At 41.1% G+C, this 10,500-nt stretch overlaps 1 protein-coding gene across 2 annotated transcripts in view; it reads left to right on the forward strand.

Moving 5' to 3' along the window:
• The window catches only part of REPS2 (RALBP1 associated Eps domain containing 2), a 231,657-nt gene extending 228,582 nt beyond the window's left edge, over positions 1 to 3,075 (forward strand). The window contains exons 20-21 of one of the 2 annotated variants that reach the window (XR_005386165.1): positions 1,973 to 2,317; positions 2,947 to 3,075. Coding sequence is in view for 1 of the 2 variants with exons in the window: in XM_038586909.1 (XP_038442837.1) it covers positions 1,973 to 1,999 (27 nt within the window). In the remaining variant the exon portion in view is untranslated. Of the gene's footprint in view, positions 1 to 1,972; positions 2,347 to 2,946 lie in introns of those variants that run through there. The other variant, XM_038586909.1, reaches the window with a different exon arrangement.
• The last annotated feature ends 7,425 nt before the right edge of the window (positions 3,076 to 10,500 follow it).

The following is a 10,500-nucleotide window of genomic DNA, read 5'->3' on the forward strand; positions in this document are numbered from 1 at the left end:
CCATAAAGGAAAAGATTGATAAATTGGATTTCATTAAAATTAAACTTCTGTTTATCAAAATTCACAACCAAGAGGATTTTGGCAGGCTGTGGCACAGTAGAACTTACTTGCAATACATCTGTCAAAGGGTTCTTGCCTTTTTTTTTTAAAATATGTTGGCAACTATTTTCAATTTAAAACACCGAGGGGGAAAAAAACCACTGTGCAGGCTAACATTATGCAGGCCAAACAAAACATGTCTGTGAGCCAGCTTGGGCCTACGCATTGCCAGTTTGCAACCTCACCTTTCACAGCATAGAAGAATGATAGAAGCTTTACCATTTCTATATTTTTCTCGTTCTTTTCTTGCCAGCTTCTGTAAGGGGAAGAAACAGTGTAGGCATATATTACTTAATAATGGAGATTTTTCTCTCAGATGGCAGCATGGCTGGTTATAGTGATTTTAGGTTTTAAATACTACTTTCCTCTCTCTGATAGACACAGTAATTAAAATAGTTTAAAATATAATTTAATCACGTTTCTTTAAATTAGCTCCCACTGTGCCTTCAGCCTGCTCTCTGAAGACCATAGCTGCTCCTCTTTTCACTCTGCTCTCTGACTAGAATTTCTCAGCATTTCCAGGAGTCAGCTTTAAGCTACCATGAGGTAGAAGACATAGAGACACAGACAAACTTAAACTTTTAACATTTTGTCAGGCCTTGGCATTGTGTCCAGCATTGGGAAATAGAAGATGAGTGCCTTTGTCTCAGGATCATCTCAGAGATCATCCCAGAGACCACCAGCCCACACCTGATTTCAAGACAGGCAAACAACTTGACCACACTGCCCTCCCCTTTTCTTGAGCTGGTGAAAAAGGGACCACAGATGGTTTGATGATATTCTTCTTTGTTTTTTTAGAGAGGGGAGGGGCAGAAGGAGAGGGAGAGAGAGAATCTCAAGCAGGGTCCATGCCCATCACAGAGCCCAACATGGGGCTCAATCTCATGACCCTGAGATCACAATCTGAGCCAAAATCAAGGCAGACACTTAACTGAGCCACCCAGACACCCCAATTTTGATGACATTCTTCTTGTGGAGCCTGGTAATGGCTGAAATCCAAAGCCATTTAGATGATTAAGATCATTCTGTGGAGTATTCTCTAAAATTTGAAACTAGTATTGTTCATTCAAGTGAAGAAAATTTTTTAAAAAATGTTAAGGTTTTTTTTTTAAGATTTTATTTATTCATGAGAGAGACACACACACACACACACACACACACAGAGGGGCAGAGACACAAGGCAGAGGGAGAAGCAGGCTCCATGCAGGGAGCCTGACATGGGACTTGATCCCAGGTCTCCAGGATCACGCCCTGGGCTGAAGGCGGCACTAAACCGCTGAGACACCCAGGCTGCCCGAAAAATTTTTTTTAAGATTTTATTTATTTATTCATGAGAGGCAGAGACAGAGGCAGAGGAAGAGGCAGGCTCCATGCAGGGAGCCCGATGTGGGACTTGATCCCGTGACTCCAGGATCACACCCTGAGCCACCCAGGTGCCCCAACAAGTGAAGAAATTTTTAATCCTGAGAAGTGAAGTAACTTATCGAGAGTGTGGCAGCATGATAGAAGCCTAGATTGTCATAAGTAGACTCTTAGTAGAAATGTGAGTATTAAATACTATTGATCAGAGCTCAGAAAGATTAAAGACCCTTCTAGAGAAATCCTAATCACCATAGAGAAAGCTTAAATACCGTAAAGAAACTTGGTAGAAAACTGAACGTGGAGGCCATGTGCAATGGGTGGGGATGATGGGGTCACCAGAGGGTGGATTGTCATAAGCAGAATTTGGCATTCCCTCCATTTTCACCCTCTGGTATTCTGCTGTTATTCCTGTGGTCATGTTGTGTTACATGCAAAGGGTATTTGGAGATGTGATTACAGTTGCTAATCGGCTGACTTTAAAACAGGAATATTATTCTGGATTATCTAATAGGCCTATTGCGATCACATAAGTCCTTAAAAGCAGAAGAGGAAGGCAGAGCTATAAGGCATGGGAAGGACTTGCAGGTGGATGGGGCAATGTGAAGAGGAATGCAACTGGCCGTAAAGAGCAGAGAGCCTTCTAGATGACAACCAACAAGGAAACAAGGACTTCAGTGCTTTCATCCAACAGAACTGAATTGTGCCCACAACTTGGCTGTGTATGGAAGCAGATTCATCCCCAGAGCCTCTGGAGAGGAATACAGCTCTGCCAATACCTTGATTTTATTTTAGAGAAACTCTAAGCAGAGGACTCTGTGGAACCATGCTGTACCCAGACTTCTTGACCTTCAGAAGTGTAAGATGATAAAGTTATGTTGTTTCAAACCACTGAATCTGTAGTTATTTGTTATGGTAGCAATAAGAAACTAACATAAAGTTCTTATTAGACTCCCAACATTATGGTGTCTACCAGGAATTTCCTGGGGATGGATTAAGTAGGGATGGGGGAGAGACTAAAAGATATAAGGCTCTTTATTCCCTCTGTGAGCATTTATGTTTTTTTTTATGAAAAACTTTTGAAAAATGAAAAAAAATCATACAGGTATGGGGGGGGGTTTCTAGCAAGTTCTAAAAGGAAATTCTGCTCTTATCTACATCAGTTGTACAGGGTTATGATTTACTCCCCAGGTCATGAGTCTGGCCATGAAAGCAGGTTTTCTTAGCTCAGTTCCAGGTAGGTGCCGTAGCAGTAAGGTTAGCAAAGTGGGGGGGCTATAGGGTGAGTCCCCAGAGACTCCTAAGTCCTTCCAAGGAGGACCCTGAGGGCCATGTACTGGCAGCTGGGCCCCAGAATACAGAGAAAAAAAAGAAAGACCATGAGACCTGGGGTCAGAAGGCCTGGGCTAGGGGCTGGGCTGCCATGTTTTGGCTGTGTCTATGTGAAGTTCATGGCTCCTAACTTCTTGACTTCCTATCGTAAAATAGAGATGAGAAGACCCGTTGTGAGGAACTGTGGCTCCAATTAAATATCATGATGTATGTGGAAGCATTCTGCAGCTCTGTAGCATCACGTGAGTCATAGCTGGGATAAGTTATACCTGACACAAAGTTTAAATCAACAGATATCATTTGAGTTCTTCATGTGAAGTATCTTAAATAATACAAAAGAAACCCTGCCTTGGCTCCTGCTGAATGATATGGCTGGCAACATGGAACCCCCCACAACCACAGCTCAAGTATCCCTGACAATTTCCACCTCCTTCATGGCTCCAGTGCAGGGAAGCAAGCTGCCTTCCTACCTCCTCTTGCTTCCACCTAAGGCAGTTTTCTTGGGACATGGGCTGGGGTAGGGCGAGATAGAACTAATTGAAGGATCTGTGGCATTGTGATTGCTGAGTAATTTTTTAAAGATTCTATTTATTCACCTATTAGTGTGCATGGGCAAGGCAAGGAGCAGAGGGAGAGGGACAAGCAGACACTGTACTAAGTGCAGAGCCTGATGCAGGGCTCGATCTCATGATGCCCAGATCACGACCAGAGCTAAAATTAAGAGCTGGTTGCCCAACTGACTGAGCCACTCAAGTGCCCCCATTTCTGTGTAATTTTTAAAGTAAAAATATTTCTGCAGGAATGTTCTGTGAAGTGTGTGCGTGTGTGTACGCATCAATGGGAGTAAGAGGCCCTATTAGCATATACAGAAATACTAAAATTAATTGAGGTGAGATTGAGACTAAAAAGAAATCCATTCTGTTGAAGGTCAGGCTCCTTCTGACTATGGAATTTCATTAAGTGTCCATGGATTGCACATAATATCTGGAGAGAATGTACCTGTGTTCTGTCCTGTTCCAATTTCTGTTTCTGGGAAGTCTGGAATGGTTAGGTTCTGTAAATGGTTAGGTTCACAGCACTTGGCTTTTATAACAGCAGGAATGGTGCATGTCTGGTTTCTACAGGTAAGAGGAGTATTTTCAAAAGCTGTGGTGTCTGAAAAGAATTATGGGAATATCTAGAATCATTAAGGGAAATTTTCAGAAGCCTGCCAGCTTCTAGACAGCAAATATAAATAAAAGAAAAAAGCATTTGGCAAACATCCCATTCCTAAGACTTCTTAATAGGGGAATTAATTATCTCACAAAATAAAAAGTCTTAAGGAAAAGTGGTTTTGTGACAAATCACTTAAACAGCTTGACAACCCATCCAAACCTGGGTTCCTTCCATCTTTTTGCTCTGCCATCTTTGGAAGATTTTTATTTCTCAGACTTGTCTCTTTTTGAGCACAGGGTGTCTTTGGCAGTTCTAACTTTATTCCTAATAAAGTAGGACAAGCTGTTTTCTCTTGTGTCTTTCTTTACAAGATTTTTAAAAAATGAAATAGAATTTACATATCATGATATTAACCATTTTAAAGGGAACGGCTCCATGGCAGTGCATTTGTAGTATTGTATAATTACCACTTCAGTCTAGTTACAGAATATCTTCATCCCCCCCAAAAGGAAACTCCATACATTAACTGGGGTTTAATTGAGCAAGCATTTCCTATTCCCTCTCCCCCAGTTCTAGGCAACCAGTAATCTGCCCTCCGTGTCTATGGATTTGCCTATTCTGGACATTTCATGTAAATGGAATTATACAATATACGTCTGGTTTCTTTCAGCATAATGTTTTCAAGATTCATCTACGTGGTAGCTTGTATCAATATTTCATTCCTTTTTTATAGTTGAATGCTATTCTCTTGTAGGGATAGGCCATAATTTGTTTATACATTTATTCATTCATGGACATTTGGCTTTCCAGTTTTTTACTGTTACCAATAGTGCTGATGTGAATATTCATGTGCAAGTCTCCATGTGGGCAAATGTTTGTATGAGGGGGGAGTGGATACTAGAAGTAGAATTGCTGGGTCACGATTATTCTGTTTAGCATTTTGAGGACCTGTCACACAGTTTTCTATAGCAGCCTATCATTTTAGATTCCCACCAGCAGTGTATGAGGATTTCAGTTTCTCTACATCCTCACCAGCACTTCATTTCCCTGTTTTTAGAAAGTCCTAGTGGAGTGAAGTGGTGTCTCATTGTGGTTTTGATTTGCATTTACCTAATGGGTAATTATGTAGAGCAGCTTTTTATGTGCTTGTTGGCCATTTCATGTGCCTATTTTTTAAAGATTGATTGATTGATTGATTAGAGAGAGAAAGAGAGCAGGGGCAGAGGGAGAGGGGGAAGCAGACTCTGCACTGAGCAGGGAGCCCAATCCCAAGACACTGGGATCATGACCTGAGTCAAAGACATACACTTAACCAAGCTACCCAGGTACCCCTCATATGTCTATTTTTTTTTGTTTTTTTTTTTTGTTTTTTTTTTTTCATATGTCTATTTTTAAGTTTCCCTCTAGAACTCACAAGATGGTTATACTTTACTTCTCTGGGCCATGGAGAAATTCTCTTTTCCTACATGTTACTTGTGGAGCTTTCATAACTGGTGCTCTTAATGTGGTTACAGGTATAAAATAAATGCTGAGTGAATGAATAGACACAAAGCCACTGCCCACTCATCTCTCCTATTATTCTTTGCTAATAGAAATTCAATTTGATTTAGATAATGGGTGGCCATGTGATTCACAGGAGGCTAAACTATCCAGACACTGTTTGCTCAGTATATTCACTCTGGTGAACTCAGTGAGGAAAAACTGACGTCAGTAACAGGGTTGCTTTAGCTTTACATTTAAAAAACTAAAGTATTATTATGCCTTTTGACTTAATTGTACTTTGGCACATATGCCATAAGCAGATAATTAAATGAGAGAAAGTTGTGTGGACATAATCATAGCCTAGGAAGAGAAATTTTTGTAATCCTACTTCCTTTGCCATTGATTGGTTTAGGGTAGACATCTGACCAATTCTGGCCAGTGGGATGTTAAGAAAGTTCTGCTTAGGAGACTAATGGGAAAAGTTTCTTCACACATAAAAAATAGACAGTTTTGGGCAGCCCAGGTGGCTCAGTGGTTTAGCGCCACCTTCAGCCCAGGGCCTGATCCTGGAGACCTGGGATGAAGTCCCACGTCTGGCTCCCTGCATGGAGCCTGCTTCTCCCTCTGCCTGTGTCTCTGCCCCTCTCTCTGTGTGTATCTCTCATGAATAAATAAATAAAATCTTAAAAAAATAGATACTTTTGGATGTTAGCATGTGGTGATGTGATGATTGGAACTGCTTCAGCCACCTTGTGACCAGGAAGAGACAAACCTGAGAACAAACCCAACATGTTATAGAGGGTGAGCAAAAAGATGGAAAGAATGTGGATCTTAGTTGGAGTCATGAAGCCATTAATTAGCCTGTTTTGGAACGATACTGCCTTTGAACTTACTGTATAAGGAAAGAAATCTCTCTACATTTAAACCTGTCTGACTCACTTAGAGTCAGAAGCTTCCTGGGACACACAGCATGAACTGCATGGCTCTTCTCTCTCTAGTTTTCATCCAGAAATTTATTTATTTTTTAAAAAAGATTTTATTTATTTATTCATGAGAGACACAGAGAGGCAGAGACATAGGCAGAAGGAGAAGCAGGCTCCACGCAGGGAGCCTGATGTGGGACTCGATCCCAGGACTCCAGGTTCATGCCCTCGGCTGAAGGCAGGCGCTAAACCGCTGAGCCACCCAGGGACACAATCTAGAAATTTAAAACTTAGGATAATAACTGACTTTTTGATTTCCATTTAAATTTTAACTTGTTCAAATAAGTACCAAGCGGTTGTGGCTTTGTCATGTATCAGCCTGTCAGTTCCTGGAGTTCCCCTCCCTGTACGTTTTTTTTTCCCTGTACGTTTCTAGTTAGAGTTAGCCCAGGAGAAATCTGCAGGATATTTGGAAGGTGGAAGTGAAGCAGTGGCCATGGTTGCCCTCGGGAGGTCAGTGTAGGTGAGGCAGTGTCACGGTTCTGCCGGTGCACCTTGTTTCTGCAGCAGCAGCCAGGCTTGCAGGTTTAATTATTGTAGGATCTTTTCCTTCAGCTTCTCCAAATCCTAGGCCAGGTATCAGTGTGGCTTCATGGCAAGAGCACCAACTTCTCCTACAGGTCACCCAAGACAGCAAGGGTTGGAGGCTTGGAGATGGGGAGAGACCAGAGCAAGTTCCAGCTTGCTCTTCACTGGTTCCACCTGCCTCCCTCGTGCCCACTGGACTGCAGGCTCTTCACCAGACACAGAAGAAACAACCAAACTGAGACCATTTTGCCAGGTCCCATAATTGCTTAAATTGCTATGACAAATTCTTACTCTACATCATTCCTCATGGTTCTATTTCTCTGACTGATCCCTATCTGATACAAAGTCATGTTTTATTGACCCCAGGGTTTATCTTTAGATTCTACATCCAATTGGTAGTAGAGAAAGAAGTTTAAGCCAAGAGAGGTAAGGTCTCTGATATATAGGATTCATTTACTTCTGACTGAAAAGAAGACAAGGAGTCCTGCTTTCGCCATTCCGTAAGAACACATCTCCAGATATGGATGGTGGGTCACCAGTTTGCAGTCTCTGATATGGATGTTTTAGAATCCATCACTTACCTAGATATTTATGAGTATTCAGGTGACTTGCTGAATTTATACATTTTTTATGTGAGTTTTGGGCCCTATTGCCCTGAGGAAGGTTACACTCCTCCATCTCCAACCTTGCTGTATTATTTATCTCCATCAGATTTCTATGTAATAAGCCACTGCGAAACTCAGTGGCTCAAAATATAATGTATAAATTTAATGTTTCTCTGGGTTGGTGATGACTCAACTGGGGAGTATATCTGGTCTTGCCCGGGTTTACTTGCATTTCTGGCAATTAGCTATCAGCTGGTCTGGTCCAAGATGATCTTGGCTAAAATGAGTGAGGTGACTTGGGTCTGCTCTATTATCTCTTGTCCCCCAGCACACCATCTTGAGCATGTTCTTATGGTGATGAGAGAAGGCAAGAGTGAGACAGTTCAATCATGGAAACTTTGCAAACCTCTGCTGTGTCATATTCTATATCTCATTGTCCAAAAGGAAGCCACATAACTGAACCCCCTTGCACAGAAGAACACTGCAAAGTTACATGGCAGAGGGGGTGTAGATACATGGAAAAGTAAAGAATTGGGGCAATTTTTGCAATCTATCACAATTACCAACACTCCTCAAAGGTGACAGGTAACTATGTCAGCTGCGGCTATTTCCAGAACCATTTCATTTCCAATATCTAGATTTCTCATGGCTTTTAATTGCCATGTTAATACATGATGCAAATTATGCATTGTCAATCCATTGTATTCAAGCCTTGAGCTCAGCACCCCTTCTCATTAGGATAAGTAATTGCTTTATAAAGCTGAAGCTTTGTGTAATGAGCTTGCCCTCCTCTTCTCAGACATCTTATGAAAACAAACAACTAAGGGATAGGAAAAACAAGAACCCCAGTGATGAAGAGTTGCTGAACATTTGATAAATAGACAAATATATACTGTTAGACTGAGGATAAACTGGGTGATGGTCAAGATTAAAGTTATCCATCAGAAATGAGGAGAAGGGCAGCCCTGGTGGCGCAGTGGTTTAGCGCTGCCTGCAGCCCAGGGCGTGATCCTGGAGACATGGGATCGAGTCCCATGTCGGGCTTCCTGCATGGAGCCTGCTTCTTCCTCTGCCTGTGTCTCTGCCTCTCTCTCTCTCTCTCTCTGAATAAATAAATAAATAAATCTTTAAAAAAAAAGAAATGAGAAGCAAATCAACACTAAGCTAGTTGCATATTTTATTGCTTTTTTGGTTTATTTCCTTGTTTGTTTGTTCTTAGAGAGGGAGAGATGGGAGGGAGGGGCAGAGGGGGAGAGAAAGAGAGAATCCTAAGCAGGTTCCATGCCCAGCCCAGAGCCCAACACAGGGCTTGATCTCACAACCCTGAGGTCATGACCTAAGCTGAAATCAAGAGTCAGAAGCTTAACTGACTGAGCTACCCAGACACTCCTATTTTTTTAATATAAATCATATTTTTTATTTATTTATTTATTTATTTATTTATTTATTTATTTAGGAGGAAGGGCAGAGGGAGAGAGTATTGCTTTTTTTTAATTGCACTGGTTTTATAGATCGTTTTATTCTCAAGTATTCACAGGCTGAAAAATAAAGCTTTAGGTTCCTGAAATTCTTGGTAGTCTTTCTATTCAAGGGGAATATGTTTTTTAGCAATTTTTCCTACAAATGCTCATGTATTCACTAATGCCTACTACATATTTGTCTTAGTTTGGGTTCCCCCAGAAGCCAGCCCTGAGACAAGGATTCAAGAGCAAGTAGTTTATTTGCAAGTAAAGGAAATGCCTGTAGAGAAGTGGAGAAGTGAGGCAGGCATGGGAAGACAGGATACATTATCAAATCAGTTAGCTCTGTAGGCAGTAGGAGAGCACAGTCTTGTTGTGGACCTCTGGGAAACTGTGTAGAACATGCGTTCAGAGTTACTATACCCAGGAGGTGAGAGAGCTGGGATATTTATACACCAATCAATTCCCAGAAGTCACTGTTTGAGGGCAATTCCTCTGGGGGCGTGAATTCCCTGGCACTTCTGGCCTGACAGATGGGCAGGCAAAGTAAACTTCAGGACAGATTAGCAATCCAGCCTGCCCTTCTTTCCTCAGGTATATCCTGATACCTGAGCTATAGGTATTAGAACAGCTCTGCCCACAGAAAGTTCACCTCCTGTACTTGAATAAAGCACCAAAATGTTAACTTTTCATTGGAAAATAAAATATGGTGAGATTAATTTTCCAATATTATTAAAGTAAAATTGACATACAACAAACTGCACATACATAAAGTGTAAATGACTTACCTGCAGCAGTTATTGCTGTAGTGTTCTAAGGGTGATTTTCTGCTTTTTTCATTCTTTCTATGTACGTTGAAATTCTTTTTTTTAAAGATTTTATTTATTCATGAGAGACACACACAGAGAGAGAGTGGCAGAGACACAGGCAGAGGGAGAGGCAGGCTCCATGCAGGGAGTCTGATGCGGGACTTGATCCCGGGATTCCAGGATCATGCCCTGGGCCAAAGGCAGGTGCTAAACCACTGAGCCACCCAGGGATCCCCTGTTAGTTGAAATTCTAATATAAAGAATATTTGTTTCTTCTTCCCCATTATTCAATAATGTATATCAATATGAACTCATGAATATTTATTTTATTCTTTGGGTCACAATTCAGTACAATCAGTATTTATTTCGTTCAAATTGTTTCATTTTTGGCAATTTGAAGCTCTTTCAGGTTGACTCCAGTGTCTTTTTGACATCTTTTTTTCTTTTTTAAGGACCTCTATTTCTTTTAGTTGAGCATCTGATACAATCATGACAAGTTGTGAATGCCTCTGTATTGATTAGCATTAGGCTTGGCTGACTGTAAAAACAAACTCTAAGTAACAGTGTCTTAAATTAGATTGAATTTTATTTTTCTCTTGATATGCCATGCTCATGGATCAGAGGCTCAAAATTGTTAGATTGTCAATGCTTCTTAAATTATCTATAGATTCAAAGCAATCCCGGTCAA

The sequence above is a fragment of the Canis lupus genome, chromosome X (genome assembly GCF_011100685.1).
Source record: "Canis lupus familiaris isolate Mischka breed German Shepherd chromosome X, alternate assembly UU_Cfam_GSD_1.0, whole genome shotgun sequence".
Taxonomy (NCBI): Eukaryota; Metazoa; Chordata; class Mammalia; order Carnivora; family Canidae; genus Canis; species Canis lupus.